This window comes from Spermophilus citellus, assembly GCF_964194105.1.
Source record: "Spermophilus citellus genome assembly, chromosome: 3".
Taxonomy (NCBI): Eukaryota; Metazoa; Chordata; class Mammalia; order Rodentia; family Sciuridae; genus Spermophilus; species Spermophilus citellus.
In genome coordinates this window covers 4725950-4751386 of record NC_138184.1, presented here as the reverse complement: position 1 = coordinate 4751386, position 25437 = coordinate 4725950, and the positions used below count along the sequence as shown (strand labels likewise).

General features: G+C 56.0%; 3 protein-coding genes across 3 annotated transcripts; all 3 read right to left on the bottom strand.

The window, feature by feature from the left end:
• Positions 1-22: 22 nt before the first annotated feature.
• Positions 23-8413, bottom strand: MCOLN1 (mucolipin TRP cation channel 1). The gene is made up of 14 exons (XM_081286621.1): positions 8250-8413; positions 6173-6378; positions 5239-5406; positions 4998-5163; positions 4407-4515; positions 4082-4178; positions 3778-3877; positions 3427-3533; positions 3162-3311; positions 2922-3023; positions 2491-2613; positions 1878-2093; positions 327-457; positions 23-241 (listed from the first exon to the last, which is right to left on the bottom strand). The coding sequence occupies exons 1-14, from the start codon at positions 8278-8280 to the stop codon at positions 205-207; spliced, it is 1743 nt and encodes a 580-aa protein (XP_081142747.1). The 5' UTR covers positions 8281-8413; the 3' UTR covers positions 23-204.
• Positions 8414-9987: 1574 nt separating this feature from the next.
• On the bottom strand, positions 9988-13874 carry ZNF358 (zinc finger protein 358). The gene is made up of 2 exons (XM_081283717.1): positions 13643-13874; positions 9988-11749 (listed from the first exon to the last, which is right to left on the bottom strand). Exons 1-2 carry the CDS (start codon positions 13857-13859, stop codon positions 10056-10058), a joined length of 1911 nt encoding a protein of 636 aa, XP_081139843.1. The 5' UTR covers positions 13860-13874; the 3' UTR covers positions 9988-10055.
• A 5009-nt stretch (positions 13875-18883) lies between these two features.
• Positions 18884-24280, bottom strand: SAXO5 (stabilizer of axonemal microtubules 5; the record flags this gene model as incomplete). The annotated part of the gene is made up of 9 exons (XM_081287774.1): positions 18884-19108; positions 19530-19615; positions 20046-20247; positions 20495-20604; positions 20684-20796; positions 21043-21143; positions 21229-21332; positions 22255-22828; positions 24266-24280. 9 exons carry the CDS (start codon positions 24278-24280, stop codon positions 18884-18886), a joined length of 1530 nt encoding a protein of 509 aa, XP_081143900.1.
• Between the last annotated feature and the right edge of the window lie 1157 nt (positions 24281-25437).

Below are 25437 nucleotides of genomic sequence, written 5' to 3'. Positions count from 1 at the left end.
CCCCTCTAGAAATGAGAACAAGTTTATTTTCCCATTTATTTAACATTCATCCTCTTCCCTCCCCTTCCCGGTGTCCGACCTGACTGGCCCAGGCCCTCACAGGGCGCGACAGGGAGCCAATTCTTAAAAGCAAATTCTGAAAATAAATAAGCAGGGGTTTCCGCAGTGCGGGCGGGATGAAGTCCAGGGGCAGTGGTGGTCCAGTCAATTCACCAGCAGCGAATGGTCCTCCGAGGCATCCCTGGAGGAGGGGAGTAGGAAGGAAAAGTGTCAGTTCTCCCCTTCAAGCTCGGGCCCCAGTTCTCAACCCTAACAGGGATTCCAACCTTGCGCAGCAGCAGAGCAGGCTGCAGGCTGAGCCGCTCCCGCGTCGGAACTTGCCAGAGGTGGGGCTGTCCTGGCACTGTGCGATGTAGGCTTGGAGCTCGCTCTTCTCTGCACCAGCACCATCCGGGTGCTGGGGAGAGACGCCAGGAGATCCAGCATGAAAGTGGCCCCCAACTCTGAGGCCCTTGAGGTCTGCAGCCCTCTCCTGCTATCTGGGTGTCCTTGTCCTGATGATGGTTAGACAGGCTCCCACCTTCGGGCCTTTGCTCTGGCCATGACCTCCACCTATTGTTTCTTGTTCCCTTGCCCCGACCCACAAGCCTCATCTTGGTCAGTCCTGGTGCCCTCTGCTGCAGACCCAGACACACATCTATGACGTGAGGCAAAGATGGCACACATCTGTGGGCATAGGTCCTGAGCGGACACATAGGACTTCCAAGAGCTAGAGCAAGGCTCCTGGGGTCTGATGGGCAGGAACATGGCTGTGGGCAGCTCTGAGCATGGGCGGGATGGGGTGGGCAGCTCTGTGCCTGGGGCGGGATGGGGTGGACACACATCTGCCAGTGACACAGGACACCGCAGGGCCTAGCACAGCTTTTTCCCCCTCCACCTACTACAGGCACCATCTCTTCTCCAAGTGTTTCCTGGCTTGTAGGTCTCTCTGCTTGTGACTGTTCCTACCCCAGATGCCCTCTCCCTTGTTTTCCACCTCTTCAATCTGAAACTGAGATGATGGGAATGCTCAATTATCTAAGCTGTGTATCAGGGCCGCCATGAGCCGCACTGGCCTCTGGGCACTCGACCCATTGATGGTCAGAGTGTGAAACTGAATTTCCTTTTAGTTCAAATCAAAATTTAAATAGCTGCATGTGGCTAAAGCCTAGTCATGGACAGAACATTCTAGAGGCTTTCTTGTATCCACCCTAATATCAGTCTAAAGCAGGGTACCATCTACCTTCCACACTCCTTCATACTTCTTGCCAGTGGGTCAGTGGCCATTGGACGTCCACTCTTATATCACCATCTTTCCCAAAGACCTTAGACTGTTAAGGCCTGCTTTTTCTTGATGCCCAGCACAGAGCTTGGCTCAGAATACACCCTGGGACATGTTTTCTAAAAGAATCCTGTCCTGTGCTACCCACATGTCCTGCTCTGTTTTCTCTGACCCCTGCAACCTGCAGGAAGATCAGCATTCTTGGAAGTTCCATAAGACACAGGGGTTGAGAGAGTGTCTTGCAGATTCAGTTGGCCCTGAGCTGAACCCAGCTCCACACTCAGGAGTTAACACGGGGTGAGCTCCTGAGACACTGCCTCAGATTCCCTGTTAGTAAAAGCAAACCCAGGAACCGTCCTGGCCTGAGCCCATTTTGATGATACTTGGGCAGCCTCAGTCCCACTTGGGCCTCCCTTGGACTTCAGAGTCTCCCACATTCTCTCTGTATCTTTGCTCAGCCTTCTCTGTCCCCAGGACTCCTTGGTGGCAGGCAGCCACAGAGCTCAGAGCCATGCATGTGTGTGGGACACCCAGGGAGGCAGGCTGGGCAGCTGACCTTGATGGTGTCGTAGGCGCCCGTGATGAGCGCGATGAAGAGGCTGAGCACCATGTAGATGAAGAGGCTGATGAATGAGTAGAGGTAGAGCTGGGAGAAGAGCCACACCAGGCTGCTGCGGCCCTGCTGTGCTTGCATGGCCGCGAACGTCACAAACATGTCATCCCCGTTGATGAGCGAAAACAGGCACTCGGACACCATCGATAGTGAGCGGAACTGTAGGCAGGGTCACCAGGGGTCAGGGGGTCAGTGAGCAGAGTACCAGCATTCATGATGGGGCCATCGAAGGGTCGTCATGTCAATGACAAGGTCACATAGTAAATGACATATTTCCCCAGGGCTAAAAGGGATCAGCAGATAGAGCTGAGGACAGAATAACTGGGATCAACACAGGATCATCAGCAGGTGTGATGATGACAGTCACAAAGTCAATGTTAGGGCTACTGGGGGTCAAAAGGGACAGACAGCAAAATTGCTACAGACTAGTAGAAACAGTACCAGGGTCAGGGTGGGTGGTTTCAGGTTAGGGAGGTGAGAGGTAAGTGGGCTCAGGGAGGGAGCCAGGGACCCTTGGACTGCATTCACGAGCACCCCTGTCCCCAGAAGCTCCTACCTTTACGTGGTATGGCCCTAACACGATCCAGCCACAGAAGCAATAGCCCAGGTAGATGACGGCCACACAGCAGCAGAAGCGCATGACACTAGGCAGAGCCACCCGCAATGTGGCAATGAGAATCTGTGGGGAGCAGGAGGATTCAGAATGTGGCCACAACCCAGGGGAGGAAAGCAGGCCATCCTGGGGGAGGGTCCAAGGGAGCCCCATGGATGACCAGCTTATGGACAAGAAGGGGCAGGTGCCCATGGTCCTGCCCAGGTGCAGGGACAGGTATGTGTATGGTGGGCAGGTGAGGAAGAGACTTGCACCTGGGCACATTCAAGGGCTGTGGCTGCTTTATGTGTGTGGGTGTATTTGGGGGGCAATGGTGGTCACTCAGAGGGCCAGATACATCCCTGCCCAGGCCCACTCAGGGGCATGAGGCTCACATTGTACTTGTGGAAGAAGGTCAGGTAGCGGATGACGCCCACCCAGACAAGCAGCGTGGAGGTGCCCAGGAGGATGCTGCAGACGTCATAGCTTGCCAGGTTCTAGGGGTGAGACCAGTGTCAATTCATTCAACCCCACCGTTCCTGGGAGGAATGTGGCCCCAGGTAGGCATGGTGGTGAAGCCAGGACCTGGGACAAGATGGCACAAGGACCCAGGGCAGGGCATGGGCATGACCCACCTTAGCCTCGATACCGATCTTCATGATGGTGCCCGAGATGGTGAGCACATCGCTGGTGACCAACAAGATGTACCAGCCATTGACAAATTCTAGCCGTTCCCACAGGCTGATCACCCGTCCCCGTTGCCGCCACATGAACCCGACAAACTCCTGCAGGAGGAGGTGAGATGAGGGTCCATCCAGGCACAGAAGCCTTGAAGCCCTGGCCCTCAGGGCCCCAGGGCAGGGCAAGATGGGCACTGGCAGACGGGACCCTGGGCCTCACATTCTGCAGCAGGAAGCCACGGAGCAGTGAGCGAGCACACAGCAGGAAGGACAGAGAGCAGGTGAGGATGACCACCATGTCAAACAGCAGCCGGAAGCTGTTGTCTCCTGCACAGAGAGGATGGTGGGGTCAAGGGTGACACAGGACCATGGGAGGCTGTGGCTTGAAGCAGGCCAGGGCTGGAGACCCGAAGGGCTATGTGGTCAGGGGACTCAGGGGTTACTCTGAAGGCTGGGGTCAGAATTCCTGGTCAGTGCTGGTCTGAGGCTCGGGGAACCCTGGGCAGGTCGGGGGGCCCCCAACTGCCACTGGCCTGGGTGTGGTCTGGGGCTCTGGGGCTCAGGGGCTCACCATGTCTGGAGACACTTGGGTGCTTACACTCCTGGATGTGGGCCTGGGTCTCCAGACAGATGGGGATACGCCCGCTGTGTGCCTTGTTGTCGAATGTGATCTGCAGGGGCCAGGTGGGGCAGGGCAGAGGCAGACTGACCAGCAGCCCCAAGCCCCGCCAGACCTGCCTGATGGACAGTCCACTGGCCCCAGCCTTCCCACCCCCACCTTCAGCCAAGGCTCCCCACACGTTCCTTGACCTGGCAAGTGCCAGCTCTGGAACTCAGAAGCCGTGTGGGGCTCCAGATCCCAGGAGAGTCCTCACCAGGACACTGAAGGTGTAGCAATCAGGGATCTCATTGTTGATGAGGCTCTGGAGGTTGATGGTCTTCAGCTGGAAGTGGATGGTGACGTTGATCAGCCTAGGGGGAGGCTCAGGTGAGGGGAGGGGCCCTGCCCGTCCCTCCCAGTCCCCATGCCAGCCCCCCTTCCCTGCTGTGCTGACTCTGCAGTTAGCAGGGGAACTGCTCACAGGGCATCTGTGCAACAGCCCTGCCCCCGCCTGCAGGGAAGTGTCTACAGGTCAGGACACCAGGCATCCTGTGCCCCCGCCCTCGGCCCCCTCAGCCCCTCAAGCGAGCAGGCAGTACTTGTGGAATTTGAGCGTGAGGTTCTTGTAACTGGAGCTGCCGTCCGAGAGGGCGAGATCGTCACTGGGGGGTACAGGGGGTCTCTCGGGGGGATCCACCTGGATGCAGTCTGAGGACAGGCAGTCAGGGAAGGGCCTCAGGGAGCAGAGCAGGCCTAGGCTGGTCTCCCCTAAGCCCCCGCAGGCTGTCCCTGCTCACTTTGCACTTTGTGCTTGAAAACCTGCTGTCTCCCCTAGGGCAGGGCCCAGGGCTTATTCTCTACAGAGACCCTACTGCCTGATGCTCCATGGACCCCATAAGTTAGAGAACAAATGATATGAGAAAATAATTCCTGGCTTTTTTCTGTCCACGAGTTCTACCAAGCACATTGTACATGTCAAATTATTCATGATCATGATCCCAAATCACAACCCCATGTCACAGATGAGCAAGTGGCAGGGCCAGGATTTTATGAGGTTTGGTTCTTTTACTGGGGCTGGGACCAGGGACTTGTGCAGACTGGGTGAGTGCTAACCACAGCCAGGCCCTGGGCCAGGATTTGAATCCCAGAAGCCCAGGCTCCCAACACTAAGCCCTGCCCCGATCACTCACCAGTGACAACCATTGGGTCAATGTCAAACGTGTCGTTGGCTGGGTCCACGTGGCCACGGTGGTAGTACCGCTGACAGAGAGCCAGCGCTGAGCCGTTGGCCCAAGGGCCACCCCCACCCCGAACATAGGCGTACCGCCCCAGCGACACCTCGGGCAGCATCAGGTACTATGGGCAGAGAAGGGGAGGCTTCGTTAGCCCACGCTCTGTCGCGTGTCCCTCTCCCGGACTGTCCCCCCGCACCTGGTCCACAGCGTAGAAGATGGCCTGGTACAGCTGCTCCCTGGTATAGGCTGCGAGGGTGTCATCTGCCCCATCTGAATAGCCCAGCAGGAAGAGGTGTCGGAAGGCAATGGTGTTCTCCTCCCGGAATGTCACTGCCAGCTGGTTGCTGAGCCCGAACAGGATGAGCTGGCAAGAGGGGCAGGGGAAGTTGGCTCTGCTGGGGCAGGGCCTCCCTTGGGGCCCAGGAGGAGGAAGAGTGGGCCCCAGGGGCATCCTGGGGATGGGCATCTCTGCTTGGAGTGAAAAATGCTGCCCTCCTCACCCTCCATCAGGGCCTAAGCTCCATGCCACAACCACCATCATGTCCCCAGGGTGCAGCACACAGTGCGCACTTGTACATCCCACAGCAGCGGTGAGCGTTCATCACCTGCTTACCAGATGCCTAAACCCAAACCTCCCAGTAAGCACACTACTGGGCCCTTTACCCAGGGTAGCCACAGCTTTGGATCAGAAGCAAGAGCTGAGGGCAGGGGCTGAGCGTGACTCATTGTGGGGTCCCCAAAGCCCAGCACAGGCCTGGCTTGGGGAAGCAGGATCACCTGGTTTGGCCACTAGATTGGTTCTCTTTGAGAGTCCACATGGTGTCAGACTGCCTGGGCTCAAATGCTGTCTTCTAGTGCTCAGTCACTATGTGGCTTTGGACAGGTCCCTGAACCTCTCCGAGCCTCTCTGGCCTCACATATGCAATGAGACTACAGCACTGGGCCTCTGTGAGCTGAAAAGGAGCTGCTGCACACACAAATCTCCAATGCTCCTGGCTGGCTACTGCATTGTCAATGTGGTTATGCTGCTTCCAGGGATCAGGAAGAGGCTCCCATTCCCAGCCTCTCCTTCCAGGGGAATAGCAGCTTCAAGTAGTGTTTGATTGGGCCACCTGCTTGGCTGGTCTCACCTGCACAGTGACCACCAGGATCTTGACCACCTGTAGCATCAACTTGCAAGGCTTGCGTCCCTTGGCCCGGAACTTGTCACAGGGACTCATGAAAAAGTACTTGAGCCGGCGGCGGAGATCCTCCTCCTCTGAGGGGGTTGGAGGGGCTGGCAAAGCCCCTGAGTGGGTCCCATACCCAGGGTTGGGGGTCAAGAGTCGCTCGGTCTCTATGGAATCAGGAGAAAGCAGTAAGGCCTGGGCAGCTCTACATGCTATAGGTTCAGCCCAAGGCCTGGGCTACTCCCTCTGCCTTCTTGCCCCTAATCCATGCTTCTGCCAAGGAACAACTGTGAGAGGTCTAAGAAAACACAGAAAACCTGCAACATTTTATGGCTGTATGCAGCGGTCCTTTACAGAGGTGTTGAGCTGGTGTTTTGGATAATCAAAAGGACCAGGTGCAATTGCTCAAGCTAATAACCTCAGCTACTCAGGAGGCGAGGAAAGAGGGCCAGGCCACCTAGGGAGACCCACTCTCAAAAAAAAAAAAAAGCCTGAGCTGATTTGTGGTCCTGCTCACCAGCTCAGACAGGACATTCAGCCTTGCTGACCCTTAGCTTCTTCATCTGCAAAACCGAGCAATAATCATCACAAGGAAGCTAAGGACTGATGCTTATAAAGTGTTTATCACGGGGACAGGTACGTGGTGAGTATCAGAGCACTTCATCTATGTTCCTGTTGCGGATTTGTGGGGAGAAGGAACTGCGTGCACTGGGTTCCCACAGGGTATATGAAGCCCATGGGCTCGTCCCAATTCCAAGCCTCACATTCCAGGCTTCTCTGGACAAACACCCAATAGATGAACTCATCACAACTTGGGCTGTCCTGCTGACACTGTCACAAGCCATAGGCCTGTGGAAGGGGTGCTCTGCAGTAACAGTAATAACCCTAGAACACGTTTGCAGACCACTCACTCCATCCTCACCAAGGGCACTCGTCCTGGAACTCACAGGACATCTCCCTAAGCTCCTCATCTGAAAAGTGGAAGTCAAAAACATTCATGCCCAGGCACAGATCCTGAAGCTGCATTGAATTAGCAAGGCCACGCAGGTAAGGACACCATCAGTCCTCAGTGAGCAAGCGGTGCTGAGCACAGTTCTTCTTTTGAAACTAACAGGAAAACCCAAAGTTTCAGCAAAGGTTGGGGTCACACAGTGACTGTGACATGGTGACCATGTCCCAGAACTGTCCCTAACATCCCCATCACCTCCTTGCTTTTTCTTTCTAGGACTTGGAACCTTGTCTGGCAAGCTGTCAGAACAGATATTTTTTTTTTCTTTTCAATACTGGGGATGGGATCCAGGACCTTGAACATGCTAGGCAAGTGGTCCACCACTGAGCCACAACCCAGCACAAAAGCCATCAGGATAAGCGTGGGTGCTGTCAGAACTGTGGTGTAGGGAGGTCCCAGCTTCTGGCCTCTCCCTTTGGAGCTTGGATGCGCTTGTTGTTTACAAGCCAGAAGGAAGGGAAGCCAGAAGGCGGCTCCTGCCTTGGCTAGGTAACAGCTAGCCTACCGCCACCCGACCAGTCCTGACGCCGATCAGGTGTTTCCAGCCAGCTCAAGGGGAGGACAACACACTTCCTCCACATTCCGGATGGGAGAGGACCTCTGAAGAGGTTTGGAAGTTGGGCAGCCACAGTCTGAGTTCAGGGAAACTGCGCATTTGCTTCCTGCGTTCAGGAAGGGAAGCCTGGGGTCTCGCGTGCGGGTCAGAGAAGCTGCTGCCAGCTGTCCCAGTTCCAGCAAAGTTGTGCAATCAGAACGTGGGCTCGTAATGGAAATCCTGGACATCTCGCCACCCAAGTCGGAGAAACCGGCGGCCCGCTGGCTGCCTGAGTTCAGGACTCCGGAGCAGAGCTTGGGTTTGGGAAGGGGGAAACTTGGTGCCTGCCCACCCGCCGCCCAAGTTCTAGACGCAATCTGCCCACGTCTCTACCGTGGAGCAGCTGAGAAGCCCGCACTGGAGTTGGGGAAGGGACACCAGCAGCTCCGCCGCCCGAGGTCGGAGAAGCTGCCCCGCGCGCCGCCCGCCCTCACCTGAGCCGCGCCGGCCCACCGGGGCTGCCATGCCGGGGCCGGGGCGCGCGGCTGGGCAGCCTGGGTCCGAGCGCCCGCCGCTGTCACTGCGGCCTCGCTCCCTCGCGGCCCCGCTTCAAACCCTCCCGCATCAGCTGACCCGCGCCGCGGTCACGTGACGAGGGCGCCCGGGTGTCCACGTGACTGGTCCAGTCCCGCCCACTGCGCCACGATGACCCCCTCCCGGAGATGTACGCATGCGTGCCTTAGCCTGCGACTCGCGAGCCGATGGCGGTCGTGAGGTCCTAGCGTCACATCCCGCTGCTGGAGAGGAGATAAATGGACTGGCTCTGAGCGCGGCAGTGACTGGCCCCACCCCTGGCTCCCTATCAGGCCCCGCGTGTGGTGCCAACTTCGTGACTTCCATGTTCAGAGTTTGACCCCTTACCCTCCGCGACTCTGCGACCCACCTAAGAATTGTTCTCCTTCCTCCCGGCCCATCAGCAAACCAATTTTCTAAACCAAATAGCATCACTTATCGCCCCACCCACCCTTTGTCCACAGTCCGGAGTCCCCCAGAAGTCCTGGCCTGGACCTCTGAAGCAACCTCCTCCATCCTGGCGCACTTCCTCCTGCTACCCGCTGACCCCAGTGTTCACCCAGTAACCAGAAGCAGCACATTCAAAGAATTATTCGTATCAGTCCTCTGCCAGAGAACCTGCTGGCGGCTTCCCATTGCTGGGAAACAACTCCCCACCACCGCCTCCCAGTACTCTCCGGTCTAGCTCCCACCTCTGCCTCTAGTTCATCTCTTGATGATCCCGGGGCCTTTACACACTTTTGCCCTGGAGCATAATAGTTAAGAACACCAGGCTCTGCAGGGTAAACAATTCAGGTTTAAATCTAGGCATTGCCATCTACCTGCCACTTCTATGTTTTCCAGTGTCTCTTAACACTGCGTGCCTGTTTCCTTATTTGCAAAATGGCAAATTACTGGACTCTCAGGGCTGTTGAAAGAAATAAATGAGCAAATGCAAGATCACTGACAAAGCTGGGTAGCAGTGCTGATTATTCATTTAGTGGTACTAGACCTGTAAAACCCTTCCTCCGGACAGTGTTCATGCCACCTAAATCAGAAGTCTTGTTCTGCTTCTTTCAGAATGTGCCATCCTCTGATTACTTTTGAAATAGTTTCAATTTGGCGATGTGTTTTGTCAGGGTGAGGGCCATATTTATCTTGCTCCCTTGTGGAGACACTACCAATCAGCAGATGTTTGTTGAACACGTAAACGTGCAGCCGCCATTTGCCTAGTGGGCTTCCGAGGGCAAGGGGTAGGCTCAGGGAGCAAATGGGGATGGCTGCTGCCATGGTCCATTGTCAACCTCTATTACAGCCCACTAGACCTGGACCAGCAACATGCCAGAGATTAAGCTAAAGGGAGGGGACTCTGTCAGGCCACCTGCAGGGCAAGTCTCCCCTGACTAGGACCCCCCAACCCAGGCCTGGAGAGGCAGAGTGGTGACTAGTGGGCTGGACAAATGTGAGACCTTATAGACAGGGGAAGCTAGGGATCTTGTGGGGTGTGGCTCCAGGTGTATGGTTGGCCTTGGCCACACCCTCCCATCTCTGCTCACCCAGCAACCAGAAGCATCTCCTAGAGAGATGATCCTGATGCCTGTTCCCTCAGCTAGTGGGAAGGGGCCAGGCTGTGCATCGGGGGAGGAAGCGCAGAAGGCAAGCCACAACGCAGAGGCGGGAGGCAGTGGGAGGATTTTACTAACTGCACAACACACAACTTCCCCAGGCCTGTGGTGCTGGTGTCCCCTTCAGCCATCAGGCCCCAGTAGTGCCCCTTGCTCCTTTACCCACTCTGGACTCTCACCAGTAGGGAGGGCTGGGCTGACAGTGTCAGGGGTAGGAGAGCAGGGATCAGGGTGGGACTCAGGGTTGGGGTCAGGGCTGGGCACAAGGTCAGGGTCATCATCATCACTAGGCTTAGGGTCAGAACATTCAACAGGCTCAGGGCTGGGGGTGGATGTGGAGCCAGAGAGAGGTTGAGGGCTGGGATTGGAAAGGGAGCCCAGAGCAGAGCCAGGGTCAGGGCTGCGGCCAGAGCTGGGGCCAGGACTGAGACCCAGGCCAGAACCCAGCACAGACACAGCATCAGGACCCAGGAAGGAGACTTGCCCAGGCCTCATCACTGACGCAGGGCTCAAGCCAGGCCCCAGGCTTAGGCCAGTGGCGGCGGCCGCTGCTGCGGCAGCGGCGGCAGCAGCAGCTGCGGCGCCCTCGTGCACCCGCTTGTGCTTGGTGAGGCTCGAGGCTTGGCCAAAAGCCTTGCCACAGAGCTGGCAGCGGTAGGGACGCTCGCCAGAATGCACGTGGAGGTGCTGCAGCAGCGCTGAGCTCTGCCCAAAGGCCTTGGAGCAGTGCGGGCAGGCGTAGGGCCGCTCGCCGGTGTGGATGCGCAGGTGGTGCTGCAAGTTGGAGCTCTGCCCGAAGGCCTTGCCACAGTGGGGACAGCGGTAGGGGCGCTCGGCGGTGTGTGTGCGCTGGTGCTGCAGCAGCGCTGAGCTCTGCCCGAAAGCCTTGCCGCACTGCGGGCAGGGGTAGGGTCGCTCGCCGGTGTGCGTGCGCAGGTGCTTCAGCAGCGCGGAGCCCTGCCCGAAGCCTTTGGCGCAAACTGGGCACTTGTGCGGCCGCGGGCCGCCGTGTGTGCGCAGGTGCTGCGCCAGCAGCGAACCGTGGCCAAAGGCTTTGCCACAGACGGGGCAGTGGTGGGGCTTCTCACCACTGTGGCTGCTGCGGTGCTTCAGCAGCGTGGAGCGCCAGCCGAAGGCTTTGCCGCAGGCAGCGCACTGGTAGGGCCGCGCCCCGGTGTGGATGCCACGATGCTGAGCCAGGGTGGCGCCGTGGCTGAAGGACTTGCCGCAGTCGGGGCAGCGGTACGGCTTCTCGCCGCTGTGGGTGCGACGGTGCTGGCTCAGCCCGGAGCTTCGACGGAAGGCTCGCCCGCAATCGGGGCAGGAGAAGGGCCGGGGCGGGCTGGCTGGGGGAGGGAGCACCTCGGGGCTGTTGGCCAGGACGTGGGGGGTGGCAGTGAGGCTGGAGGAAAGGGGGTCCACGTCTGGTGCGGTGGGGCTTAGGGTGTCGCTGTCAGGGTCGAGAACCAAGGGTACAGGGCCAATAACATCTGGATCCAGGTCGAAATTTGAAGACATGGGGTCCAAATCTTGGGGATCGGAATCTTGGTTCCCCAAGATGGAGCCTGGAGCTTGCACACTGGGACCCAGATCCTCTGGGACAGGGTCCAGATCTTCATAGTTGGGGTCCACATCTTCTGAAACAGTGTTGAGGTCTTCCGGATCAGGCTCTGGGTCTTCAGAAACTGGGTCCAGGTCCTCTTTGTCAGAGTCAAGCTCTTCATAAACAGGCCTCAGGCTCTTGTGGCCTGGGTTCCTGACTAGGACTGAGCGACGCATCCCAGGCGTGAAACTGCTGACTGCTTCAGGGACAGGATCTGCAGAGCGAGGACAGAGAGTAGGTAGAAATAGGTTCTGGGAAACAGGGAATCTCTTTGGAGTCTGGGCAGGGATGGGAGAGGGATTCAGCCATTCCCCCATAACTTACTCTTAAACACACTCATGGATCTTTCCCTGACTCTGCAGAAAGACTTCTCACTTGCCAGTCAGGATGTGGTATAGAAGGACCTTGGGTGGGACATGGTGGGACCCTCCCTTCTCAGCCCTGAACCTGGATGAAAGTCATGGGACCCCAAACTAGGTCTCCAGTGCCCAATCCCATGGCTCTGCCCCTCTGTCCATCCTGAACTCTTGTGGGGATCCTGTGAAAGAGGGAGTCCTAGGTTCCAACACCTTTAATTGGCCCCCCTCCTGGGAAAAGGGTGGTGTCAGAGTTCCAGTGTCCTGAGCACATGGCCCAAATTCCTGCCCTCCTCTCACCCAAATTGGAGGTGACAGATTGTAGAAAGAAGGGCCCCTGACTCAACTCTTAGGTGGTATGCTGAGCTCTACAAACTATGGTTGGAGAATAACCTAGGCACTGTGTGTGGGGGGGGGGTGATGACATCTGGTAACCCTCCTAAGTCACTGGGGGAGAAGACAGGAGAAGGAGGCAATCTGAATTCCATACCTTACAGCTTAGGGAGTACATTCTCTCCTAGAGAGATGATCCTAATGCCTGTTCCCTAAGCTAGTGGTGTGTGTGTGTGGGGGAACCATATTTGAGACCCCTCCTGATGGGGAAGTAGAAGAAGGGAGATTTAGAGATCCCTTAGGGGAAAGCGGGGGTCAGTTACCAATGTCTGTTTTCCCAGTTGACTAGAAGATTGTGAATCTCCCTTAGCTGGAGAGTAGGTGAAAATAATACCTGGGGATCCTCTGGGTTACTGGGGGAACCCCCAGGGAGGGGAGATTCTGAGCAATGAACCCACAGCTTGGGTGTGGGGATTATGTCTCTACACTTGTGTTTGTTCCCCCCTGGAGAAAAAATCCTGAGCTGAATCCAGCCTCATGGCTGGGGGTGGGGAGAGGTGGGGAGGTGGAGGAAGAATAGTTGGAGCCACTTCAGCTGGATTACCAGTTGGGGGATGTCTTGAGTTACCCCAGGGCTGAGTTCCTGGGAGTGGGGGAATCTCTGGTTCCCCTTCTGGGAAAGGGGACATACTGAGCCACAACCCCATAGCTGCAAGGGGGTAAGCAAACAAAGAGTGCTGAGCTTCTGAATGCCCCCTCAACCCAGACCCCATAGTTGGAGGGTGGAGGAACTACTTGGGTCCCCTCCTGGATTCCTAGGAGGCAGAGGAACCCTTAGACTGCTTCCAGAGGAAAGACCTCCTCAATTCCCAGCTCTTAGCTGAAAGATGGGAGGAGAAAGCACGGAGCTCCTGGAGACAGTTGGGCCCCTGAATAGCCTTTTGAGAAGGAGCTTCCCAAACTCTAGACCCCAGGACGAGAAGGGGAGGCAAACAATAGCTGGGCCCTTTCCTGGGGTCCTGGGGGCAGAAGGAACCCCTGGGTCCCCTTTCTAAGGAAAGGTCCTCCTGAATCCCCGCACCCAAGCTGGACGTGGGAAACCAATGCCCAGGGCCCCCCGCGTGGTTTTCAGGAGGGAGCGTCCTGAGCTCCGCACCCCGGAATAGCGGGCGCCCCCGCCCCTCCGGCTCCGAGGCTGGGGCTCCGGGCCCTCCCCCGCCGCGGTGGGATGAGCGCGCTAGGCCGGCGGCCGCTGGGACCCCCTCCCGCCGCGCCCCGAGCCCCTTGTCCCAGCAGGAGCGGGCGTCTTGCGGGCGGGGGGCGAACAGAGGTCGCCTCCGGCCGCGCCCCACGCGGGGCCCCCAGCCCGCCCCCCGCCTGGTCCCCTCCCGGCCCGGCCCGCTCGCGAGGACACTCACCCAGCGCCCCTCGCCCCTGCCCGGCCCGCCGCGCCCGCGCCGGCCGCCGGCGCCCCCCAGGCCTGCAGGAAGCCCCCCGCCCGCCAGCCCCGCCGGCGGCCCCCTCGGCCCAGCGGCCCCGCCAGGCGCTCCCGGGGAGCGAGAGGGGCCGGCCGAGGGCCGCAGCGGGAGCTGCTGGGACTTGTAGTTCGCCCGCGCCCGCCACGGCCGTCGCCATCGCTGCCCCCGCCCCCCGGGCCAGCCTTTGTCCCGGCCCGGCCGCCCCGGCCGCGCGACCGCGCCTTTGTCTGCGCCGCGCCGGCCCGCGCCGCTCTGGCTACGTCCCTGCGGCTGTCCTCCGGCCCTCTCGGCCCTTCTCTGGCCCCGGCCCTCTCTGTCTCTCTCTCTGGCCCTGCCTCTCCCAGTCCCTAGCTCTCCGTCCCTTTCTCGGTCCTCATCTCTTTATCCCTGTCCTCTGTTCGTCGCGTTGCCCCGTCCCCTCACTTTCTCTGCCTCTGCCCCCTCTTTGTGTCTGTCTGTTTCTCTTTCTGCCTGTGTCTGTCTTGGCTTCCTGTCAATGTCTTCGACTACCTTTGTTCAAAAGACAGCAACTGTGACATGGCTGGGGCAGACTCGCCTTGCACAGGAGCATGGTGAGGCCTCTGAGAAGCCCCAGGGTTTTAAAAACATGTCTATCTTTACTTAATCCAGAATTTCTCAAATTTTTTTTTCTTTTTTGATAGTGGAACCCCTCACTCTTTCTGGGTAACAACCTTTTACACCTACAGGGGAGCAGAGTCTGAGATATTCTCTTTCCCTTAGTGCCTTCAGCCTCCTACCCAGATGACGAGTTGCTGCTGTCCCTGGGGGACTCCAAGTGCCTGTCTTGGCTGCTGATTTCTGGGAAACCTTAGCCAGGACTGGGGAGGGCTCTGGACACACTACCTGGCAACACAGTTCCCTGCTGGGGAGGGGGTGAGGAGAAAAAACAGCCCCTGGCAGCTGGCAGCCAGGCCAAGATGTTCTTTATTAAACATAAACAACGGCCACAGAATATAAGCAATGATCAGACAAGGCCACTCTGTGATCATATCTAAACCAAGATAGAGACGAGAACACACTGCAACCACAAAAAAATGAGTGCCCACCCTCCTCTCCCCACTAATGCAAATGCTGCTGCTTCTTGCCAATGGCAGCAGCGACTCTTTCAATCCTCCCACCTCGGAGCTAAAAATCGCTGAACCCTCTGCCACGAATTTGTTCTCTGCTTCCTCACAGCACATTCTGGAGTCGCCTCAGCTTTCCTTAAAACCACCCAGCATAAGCCCAAATCCTCCCCAAATCTCAATTCCCTCTTCTAGAGGGACCCTCAGGTCCCCCGTGGTGGTTGTCTCCTTACTAAAGAAGCTAAATCATTTTTTTTTTTTTTTTGGACTACAGGTGGGTTCCTGAGAATCTTTGGTGTGTTGAACACCACCCACCCGCAAATACCAACAGCCCCGAGCAACCAACCAGATGTCCAGGCGTGTGTCCCTTCCTGAACCTTGTGAGTCTGTGCTGGACTATGGTCTGAGACCTTCCTGCCAGTTCACAGTGGATCTGAATGATTGATCTGAGATGACTTCAGTCGGATGGGGTCTCTGGTGCCTGATCCTGTCACCCCCGGATAATCTCATTAGCAACAGCATGCGTAAGGACATCTGTTGTTTCTCTCTGCTCAGCTCATCTGAGCACCTTGCTTTTGTGGTCGGATCTGTGTCTAAAGCTCCCCAGTTTGATATGAATCTACATGTACTAACAAAGAACATGGCCACAAGAACTAGGTCTGCGATGATGATGTGAAGTTGGTGGGTTTTGCCCTTCATCGGGGATCATGAGCTATAGGGACTCCTCATGTCTGCAGTCACATCCTCGGTTGTTCAGATCAGCCTGGGAAATGAGGCCAATATACACCAGAATGTAGAGGTTAGACAAGGAGAGAGCTCTGGCTAGATTTGTGCCTGAAGCCCGAAGCCTTCTTTCTAATCTCAACAAATTTCCAGGGTTTTGAACTGGTTTTAGGATTTCTGTCCCTTTCATTCATTTATTGAGAAAAATAACTTAAAATGTGATATGGCTAAGCAAAGCTGGGCCGCCACCTGCATGGATTCTAAAGTGAACAGGGCTCCCTAGGTTTGTGCAGTACACAGACTGTCTGGATGGATAGGACAGCCTCATAGAAGAACATTCCTCAGAAATCTGTTATGTGGAAGAAAAACAGCTAATTAAATTGTAGCCTATTTTATCTTGAAACTCCGATCACATGTCTCCTGAGACTGTGGATTGAGGGACTTTTAACAAAAATATCAGGATGCTGGGATCTGTGGGAGCTTTCATGCAGCCTTCAGCAAGGTCTTGGAAGACACAGCTTTTTTTTTAGGCTTCTTATGAAGCAAAAGCTAATATCTGCTCCATTTTGATTATTAAAAGTAAGTTCTCTGCTCCAAGTTGAAAGAGTGGACAGGTAATGCTGTGGGAGGTAAAACTGGGACCATAGATAGCTGGGGGACACTGGTTGTCTCTAGGTCACTCCCAAACACCTTCTACTCTCTCTCCACAAAAGGAAACAATGACTCTCACTAGGAAGAGAAGGTTTGCAGAATTATGCCCTGGGGCACGCTAGATGCTCTGGGCAGGCGCAGATCAGTTGCTAGGAAATGGGGTCCAGCAAGGTTAACCCCAGTCTCAGGGTAAAGTTTGGGGAACCAAAAATTTCAGAGTGGCCTACTCAACTGGGCCAACCAATCCTAGTACACCATTCCTCTGAGCGTAGTGATTGATTCATGGCTGAGCATGTGACTCAAATGGACCAATCAGCGTGTTTCTTAAATTCTACTGGGAGAAGGGGAGGTAGCTCCTTCCTTTGGTGCTAGCTTCATCCTCCTTTCCATCATTTGGAGGGAAATAGGATTGGGAGATGGTGAGGAAGACAGTCCAGATGGGGAACCAGCATACCCCATGTTAGACCCAATTCCAGACCTTGTTTTGGTTTTTTCCTTTCCTCCCTCCCTCCCTCTTTCCTTCTTCCTTCCCTCTTTATCTCTCTCTCCCTCCCTCTGTCCTTCCTCTCTATTTCCTCCCTCCTGTCCCCCACCCCTCCGTTTCTGCTGGAAATGCAACCCTGGGCATCCGCATGCTGCATGCGAAGCCTAGCACCGAGGCACTCCCAGCTCCCAATTCCAGACATTCTTGTTTCTAAGTCAATAAAATTCTTTTTTGCTTGGACTGGCTAGAGCTTGGTTTCTGTCCCTTACAAAAAAATTTACTTAAGACAATTTTTAGGTGCCATTCGTTGAGCTGTGGGTCAGATAATTCAGGCCCTGTACCAAGCATAGCCACATTTTATTTAATTCTTGTAATCCCTCTGTCTACCAAGGAGGAACTATTGTGTGTCCCCATTTCACAGGTGAGGAAATGAGGAATTTCAGAGCTCGAAACCACCTGTCCAAGGCAGGAAAATGACAGGTCTGAGTTCTGTTGCCAGGTGCTGCGTACACTTGATGAAATTGTTTTCCTTTAAAAATTAATCGGTTTTCCCACATTCAATCTTATTTTATTCATCCTGGTCCAGAAGCCTTGGTGTGTGTGTGGTAGGGTGCTAAATGTAATAGAGGAATGGATGTAAATTCAAAAATACACCCAGAATCATCCTGTAGTGTTTTCCCCTGCTCATTGAACATTTCCAGTTATGGGCCTGTTCTCCCTTGGCCAGCCACCCCGAGCTGCTCAGTTCCATGACTAGGAAATGCTTCCAGTTGTGCTGAAATCCTACCCATTGTTTTTCACCTGGCCTCTGGGCTGCTAGAAACCATCCCTGGAACTAGACAGGAGCACAAGCAGCCCTGTAACTGGAGCTACAGAGACCTGAGCTTCCTAGCAGCTAAAGCAGAAAGGAAAGTCTTACTGTTCTAGTTATCTGGTCAAAAGGCAGACTAGCTTCACCAGAACAGGATGTTCTGTTGCCGTGGTTCCCAACCAGGGCAATTTCCGCCACACCTCACTATGGGGGACATTTGGCAATACCTGTTGTGTGTGGGGGGTACGCTATTAACAATTAATGGTTCAACGACACCCTGTGATACACAGGGACAGCCTCCAACAAAGAATTATCTGACCCAAGATGCTGGTGGGGCCGAGAGTGAGAACCCAGATTTATCACAGCACAACTCGGAGCAGCGTCTTGCAAAATGTCTTCAGAGCAGGCAAGCACAGAAGGGTCCTGTGGCCAGCAGACCCTCTTGGGGCCAGTGTGGGACTATCTATGAGTGCAGCCAAAAGGGCCATCCTGTTCCTGTAGGGTCCCTTGCTGTGCAAATGAGAGCCTGGCCTCGAAGAGCTGATGCCGAGGGGGGAAAGGGCACCTGACCAGGCTCAGGGTTGGCTCCTTGTGGCTGTTGGACAGGGCACCTTGGTCTTTGGAGGTCTGGCCCCAGGTTCATTCTTTGAAACAGGATTATAACAGCCTACAGCTTGGCCACCAAGGCCCATGCTATTCCAGGTAGAAGTAACTTCTTCACCAGACCCCAGACCTTAAAGGTCGGGCGCTGTCCAAGGTACTGGTCACTCGGGGGCTTTAGGGCCTGACTCCACCTTTTTTCCTTCTGACTTTCGGTTGGCTGCACACCTGCCTCCTGGGACCTCACTGTGTCCTCGTGGCTTTTTTTGTTTTTTCCTGGGTGCTGCTCTGATCTAAGGGCTGGTCATGTGGCCAACCAGTGCACTGCTCAGCTTCCCGTCAGTTGTAAGGATCTCATGAGAGATTTGCTCTTTTGCTCCATTTTACAGATGAGGCTCACAGGGGTTAAGGTAACAATGACTCTCACTAGGAAAAGACGGTTTACAGAATTATGTCCTGGGGCAAGCTAGACGCTCTGGGCAGGTGCAGATCAGTTGCTAGGAAATGGGGTCCAGCAAGATTAACCCCAGTCTCCCCATAAAGTTTGGGGAAGTCAGGACCTGGACGAGTCAGGATGTGGATCGTGTCCATCGGGGCCCAGGAGCCTGCATCCTCAACCCCCACCCCAATGCCTGTGTCACACACTGTGACTCTATACTCTCACATCATTCAGAGTAACCCCAAGGTTTGCCGATGTGTCTGGTCAGGCATGGAACGAATGAGACATTCTCTCCTGTGTGGTTCCTTCCTCTGGCCCCCACTCATCCAAGCATCCTCTTTAACAGACGACTAATGGAATGGGACAGGATGCCATCAGGTGACATTTACTACTGGCTGGGGCATGGGTACATAGGCATCTGTGGGGCCTGAGGATCTACCTTCCTGCGCCTGCAGCCCAGCTGGCGAGGTGTGCCCAGGGGCACGTGGCTTTCCTGGAAATTCATCATCTTCAGTACTACTGGGCCTTGGTTCTTGAAAGGAAAGTCAACCTGGTAGTTGGTTGAGAGGAAGCGCTGTCCACCCAGCGGGGGCTCCAGGTGGCTGTATTTGCACTGTGAAGTCAGGGTGGATGGTTTGGGAGGGCAGCTTGTTGAATCGACCTATTCTGGCCACCCTGTGGGCCCTGGACCACCCTGGGGTCATCAAAGAGTGGGAACAGGTTCAGCCAGGTTTGGCTGGTGACTGGTTTCTGGGGAGGTGGGCAAAAGGGGCCCCAGTCTTGACTGACCCAGGTACTGGAGAGAAACCAGGGGTGCCCCTGGAATGACCCCAGGGCTGGGGTGATCCCAGGTGACTCTAAGTTAGTCCCCTCAGCTTGAGATTTAACTCTGGCTGGTGAAATGAAGATACCCCTGAATTTATGCTGACCTGACCCTGGCGGTGAGCTAGGGGTGACCCTGACCAGGCTGTGACCCTAGTGGACTTGACACTAACTCTGAGTCCACACTGATTTGGACCCCTCCCCCGTCTCACCTTCTGTAACAACTCTTTGGTCACCAGGGCTTTAGCTCTTCCGTGCGGCTTCAGCATCTTCTGGTTCATGGTTAGAAAATCGAACTCTGGAGATGTGGAAGGGGGTGGCCAAGGAGAGGGCAGAGGACGAGGCCTGGGTGATGTGACAGACTGAGGTGCGGGGGAGGGCTCAGAGGCCAAGCTCTAAGGTTGGCCCGGGGGTGGGGCAGGCCCATCCAGATGAACTAGGGACAAGACCAGGTAGGGCAGGCTCCTGAGGAGCTAGAGTCCAACAGGAGGAGGGGTTTGCGGGAGGTAAGGGAAGATAAGAAAAGGGACAGGAAGTAGGTGGTTGTGCCATGGGGGACAGGGGGAGGGAGGGCCAAGGCTACCAGGGGTGGGGCAGCCCAGGGGTGGGTTGGGGGCCTAGTCAATTCTGGGTGGGATTAAGCCTTAGGTGGCAGAGCCACAGCTGTCAACCAGGGCAAAGCTGTGACCGGGAGGGGCTTTCTAGAGGGGAAGGATCACTACCCTCACCACAGGTACCCTTCGGTAGGTTGCTCTGTGTCAATTGGAGGCTGGGTATCTTCTGTGACCCCTCCACATGCTGGGGGCAATAATGGGAGCCCGTGGTGGTCTGGAAAAAGTGTCCCAGCAGCTTCTCCTCTCCTAGGATCACGTGGCACTTCAAATTCTCATGGGTCATGTGGCGGCCAGGTGGTTGGGTGCTTGGTGGTACCTGTGGGACCCACAGGAAGCTCCCATGTCCTCCCATTGGTGGCCCTGGAGGCTCCCTCCCCCTCTGGACAGAGCCAGTGAGGCTGGGAAGTGTGAAGTGACTTGCCCTAGATCGTACAAATGGACCCCAGAGATCTTGGCATGTGTGTCCAGCTCACATCCATCTCAGGGCCTTTGCACCTGCTATTTGCTCTGCCTTTTAAGTCTTTTTCCCTCATGAGCCCTGGCATCTCTCCCTACCCACTGACCTGGCCATGGAAGAACTGCATGGAGGTGCTGAGGCTGCCGGGGCCCGGGTGCCAATTTCCTTTCAGGATGTGGGACTTCGGAGTCTGATCCCCATGAAGAACAAAAGGCTCTGTCAGTGGTAGAGCAGGTGCTGAGCAGCCGGGGAAAGCTGCCAAGGGAGCTGGAGCGGGGCAGGGAGAAGTTCTCACCTGGCTGGCGGGCGTAGAAGTGGTCGGTCACAGTGGTCCTGCCGTGGAAGAGGCCGTCTCCAGGACGAATATTCACATGGTGGATGTGAGTGGCGGCCCTAGCCTTGTCATACCTGTGGGTAAGGAAGCAGGGATGCATGTGTTTTCCCCTGCAACTCCCAGGAAAGGGGAGGAGGGCAACTGCCCACTGGTCAAGCCAGAGCACCCTAACAGTGGGTGAGCTGGCCCATCAGTGGGACCTTCCAGCCCAGGATGGAGACCTTGAAAGCAACTGTTTTAGGAACCTAAGTGGCACACCCACGTGCTGTTGCGAGCCACGGTCCATATTGGAGCAGGGGAAGGCAGTGGTCCTTTGGTACCTGTCTGAGGGCAGCCCCTGGGGCCTATAGGTCTGTTTCAGGTCTGAAGACATGAGCCTGTAGCCCAGCTTGCAGTCTCCAAGTTGCACAGAGGAGGAGGCCTGTGGACAGAGAGGAATCGAAGGCCAAGACCACCCAGCCCCTATGGCTGCCCTCCCCAGCAAGCCCGGCCCAGCCTTGATTTACCCTCCTACACATTAAGGCAGGTGAGCCCGGCAGGGCCTGGAACTCCCTCAGGTAGGACGTCCCTTGTTGTTTCTTGTAGCCCCACTTGAGGGTGTTGGGACCACCTGTGGAGGGGAAGAGGAGGTGGGAGACAGAGGGCAGTGGGATGGATTCCCTGCAGCCTCAGGCCCCCTGGGATCTGATTCCTTGCCTGGGAAGGAAGGTGGGCAGCCCTGACCAGTCCAGAAAACACCATGATAATAAAGGTCACAGCACCACGAATAACCACCAAGTCCTGAGCCGGGCTCTAGGGTTAGTGTGCTCTGCACTGCCTTCCTGGGCCTGTTACCTCCTTGTCTTACAGCCTGCCTGAAATTCAGAGTGGCGAGCAACTTACTTGAAGTCACAAAAACTAGGGGCCAGATCTAAGAGTCAAATTCAAGTCTGACAATCCCCGAGTCCAGCTTGGAAAGGGGAGGAGGGCAACTGCCCACTGATTCCTGATGTCCACGGGAAGGACCCCTGGAGTGACCGAATTGGAAAATCACACAGATGGTGGCTAACATAGTTCTACCTGCCAGCTACCCCGCGCAGCCTGGGCTCCTTCAGCTCCACCAGCTCCTGTGAGGTTGGGCCCTGTGATCATACCCATTTTGCAGATGAGAAAAGTAAAGCTTGGGGAGGCCAATTTGCTCCTAGTTACTAAGGCCGTAAAGGCTGGGGGTTAGGTAGGCAACTCAGCAGATTTGTCTGACCTCAAACTAGCATTGGGGACTTCTCTCTGGAGAGAATCCACTCCACGGAGGCAGAAACCGAGGCTCCGGGAGATTGCAGGTTTTCGGAGCCTGGTACTACTGACCGTGGGACCGTCGACTCCCTTTCCGCAGGCGGTCTGCTCTGCCCACGGTGGGATGCTTAGCAGCTTCCCTGGCTTCTACCCGCTGCCCGCTAGCGGCACGCTCAGCCTCAGGGGTGACAACCAACAAGGTTTCCAGACATGGCCAAGTTTTCCCTCAAATCGCTCAGAGGGCGCCGGCGCGCGCTCACCGAGGTGGTGGCAAGGCGCGCGCGGCGGCGGGCACGCGTTGTGAGGCGGGTAGAGCTCCTGATGCGTGGTGGGCGGGACGCGCAGCTGGTCTCGGTCTCCCTGCGGCAGCGAGTCGCGGTCGAAGATGAGGCGCGCGCCGCGTATCAGCTCGCTGGCGTGCGCGGGCTGCTCGGGCCAGCCGTAGGCGGCGCGCGCGTTGGAGAAGCTGACGCCGGTGCGCTCGTCCGCGTGCATGCGCAGGTTGCTGGACTGCAAGGCGAGCGTGCGCTCCCGCGTCTCCTCCGGGGGCTGCACCTCCCGTGGAGTGAACTCGCGGTGCATCTCCGACACCTGCTCGGGTCCCGCCCGGCGCGCGTGGTGTTGGAAGAGCGCCGAGAGTGGAGGCGGCGCCCTCGGCTGCTTCGGGGTAGGGCTCGGGTGGGCCGGGAAGTCCCGGTGCATCGTGGACTGCATGACGCCCCGGTGCAGCCGGGGGTCCGGCCCCAGTGCGAAGTGCGAGGCCTTGAGGAAGTCCAGTTGGGACATCGGGCACGGCAGGAGGGCGCTCGCTGCTAGCACCGGACATTGTGCCACCTGCGAGGGGGCAAAGACACGAGACTGAGCAAGTGGCCACCGAGGACAGTGCTGCCTTTGACTCCTTTCCTGACACCAAGCACTCCGCTGGGGGAGGGTGGGGGGTGGCGGACACCAGAATACAGGCCCAGCTGTGCCTGCCCCCAGGGAAAGTGGAGGGATGATCATTCGGTTGGTGCCTGCCGTGTGCCAGGCACTGTTCTAGGCCCGGGGAGGGGCAGGTACATCAGTTAACTATCCAGATCAAGAATCTATACGTAGGGCTGGGGATATGGCTCAAGCGGTAGCGCGCTGGCCTGGCATGCGGGCCCGGGTTCGATCCTCAGCACCACATACCAACAAAGATGTTGTGTCCTCGGAAACTTACAATTGTAAATAAATATAATAACATCAGTTGCCGTGTACCTTCGGTGGTAGTGTGGTGGGGAGAAAAGTCGTGCAGGGTAGAGGGATGGGGGTTCGGTGGGTTACAGGTGTTTTGTTTTGTTTTTGTGGTGCCGGAGATGGAACCGAGGCCTCCCTGGTACTAGACAAACCCTCTACACTGAGCTACACCCCAGTCCAGGGTTGCAGTTTTAAGCAGGGATCATATCCCCTAGATGACTGCTGGTTAACTATCTGACAAAGCTGGAAAGGAGAAACTCTGCCTGGGAACAGCATCCCAGGCAGAGGGAACAGAAAGTGCAAAAGCCCAGACACACATAAGGTGAGTGAATGAAAACACCATAGCCAATGAGATGGGAGAGGAATGGGCCCCAGGTCCTGCAAGACCCTGGTGAGAACCTCATTTTCTCAGTATGAAGTTGGGGTGATGGTAGTAGGGTTTAGAACAGAGGGGGTCACTATTATGGGGGAAAATGTCTATCCACAGCTAGTATGTATGGGATTTTCACTTTGCACCCATTTTAATACAGTGGACCCTGTGAGGTGGGTTTTAGCCTTTGCTTCGTATATGACATTGAAACTCAGGGAGGTGGCCATTTGCCTAGGATTTGAAACCAGGACTGATTCTGATTCTAGAACCGAATATTAACCACTGCATTCCATGTGCGTCTCACACAGGAACCCCTCTTCTCATCCTCAGCCACGGCTCCTCTCCTTCCCACCTGGGCCCACTCTCGTCCTGCTCAACCCCAGCCCTGCAGTCCCTGCGACTGTCTTGTTGAAGCAGCACGTGCTCCTTCTGTGTCTGCAGCCGACAGGGCCCTACCGGTTCCCCTCGGGCTCCTCCTGTCTCCCGGCTGCCTGAGGGTCAGACACCTTCCCCTTCCCTTCCTTCTCCGACCTTCAACTTCAGACTTGCAGCCCCTCCACTCAGCCACTTGGGGCTTTCTTGTCTTTCTAAAATAGTTTATGGGAGTCTGACAACTAGGATTGCTGGCCAGGTAGTTTTGAGTATCCTTCCATGTAGGGACAGGGACAAGGACAGAGACCTACCTCAAGAGATGACATGGGAGCTAAGGAATCCTGCACTTGGCAACAGGTGGGACTCTTGGACTCCTTCCGTCCCAGATCTTCCAGAGGACACTCATGTGGTCCTTCCAAGGTCTCCATCCAAGTGTGGTCCGGCTCAGCCCATTGTGACCAAGAGCTTCCCCTGACAATTCTGTCACAATGGTCCTCTGGCACCCCTGGAGGCAGGCGGTGGGGACCTGGCTCTCAACCCTGCTTCCTGAGGCTTTTAGACATGACTTCTTGGAGCCTCGTTTTGTCATCTGGAAAACGGGACTGGATGGTAAGGACCAGTGAGTATTGGTCACCACAGGCTACCGGGAGCAGTTCCTCGCCTCCTCCTGGTGGCCCCTCTCCCCCCCTCCCCGCCGTTTCTGCATCCATTAACATCATCCCAGGCTCACAGACCTGCGAGGCACAAGGGGTCAGTTTGCCCCACCAGCAAAGGGCTCAGGTGCATGCTCCAGGTTGACTTAGCTCAGGCTTATTAGTGGTCCCAGGGGTGCCTGAGAGTTAGAACACACTGAGGAGGGTTTGGGCCCAGTAATGGTCGGGGGAGAGTTGAAGGACGCTGAACTTGGTTCTGTGCTGGATGCATTTGTTGGTTGGACTTTTTTTTTTCTTTTTTCCTTTTTAACGCTGCTGGGGATGGAACCCAGGGCCTCACACCTATTAGGCAGACAAGCATTCACCCCATACCCAGTGGTTGGAAATTTTACTTTTTTTTTTTTTTGAGATGATCAGACAAATAAAAATAATATACAATACAACAGCATAACAATATTGTACTGTATAGTTGAAAGTTGCTGTGCTGGGGGATCAAACCTAGGGCTTCCCCCGTGCTAGGCAAATACCTTTCCACTGAGCTATGCCCCCAGCCAGAGAGTAGATTTTAAATCTTCTCACCACAAAAACTGTGTGAGATAATGCCTATGTTAATTGGCTTGAGGAGGTCATTGCCCAGCATGCACATGTACCAAAACACCGTGCTGTGTTCCTATGAACATGCAGTGTACAAAACCCACTGTGCGTGCCTGTATCCCAGCACTAAGGGGGCTGAAGCAGGAGGATCATTTGAACCGGGAGTTCAAGGCCTGCCTGGGTAACTTAATGAAACCCTATATCTAAAATTGTTTTTTAAAATTAGTGAATTTAAA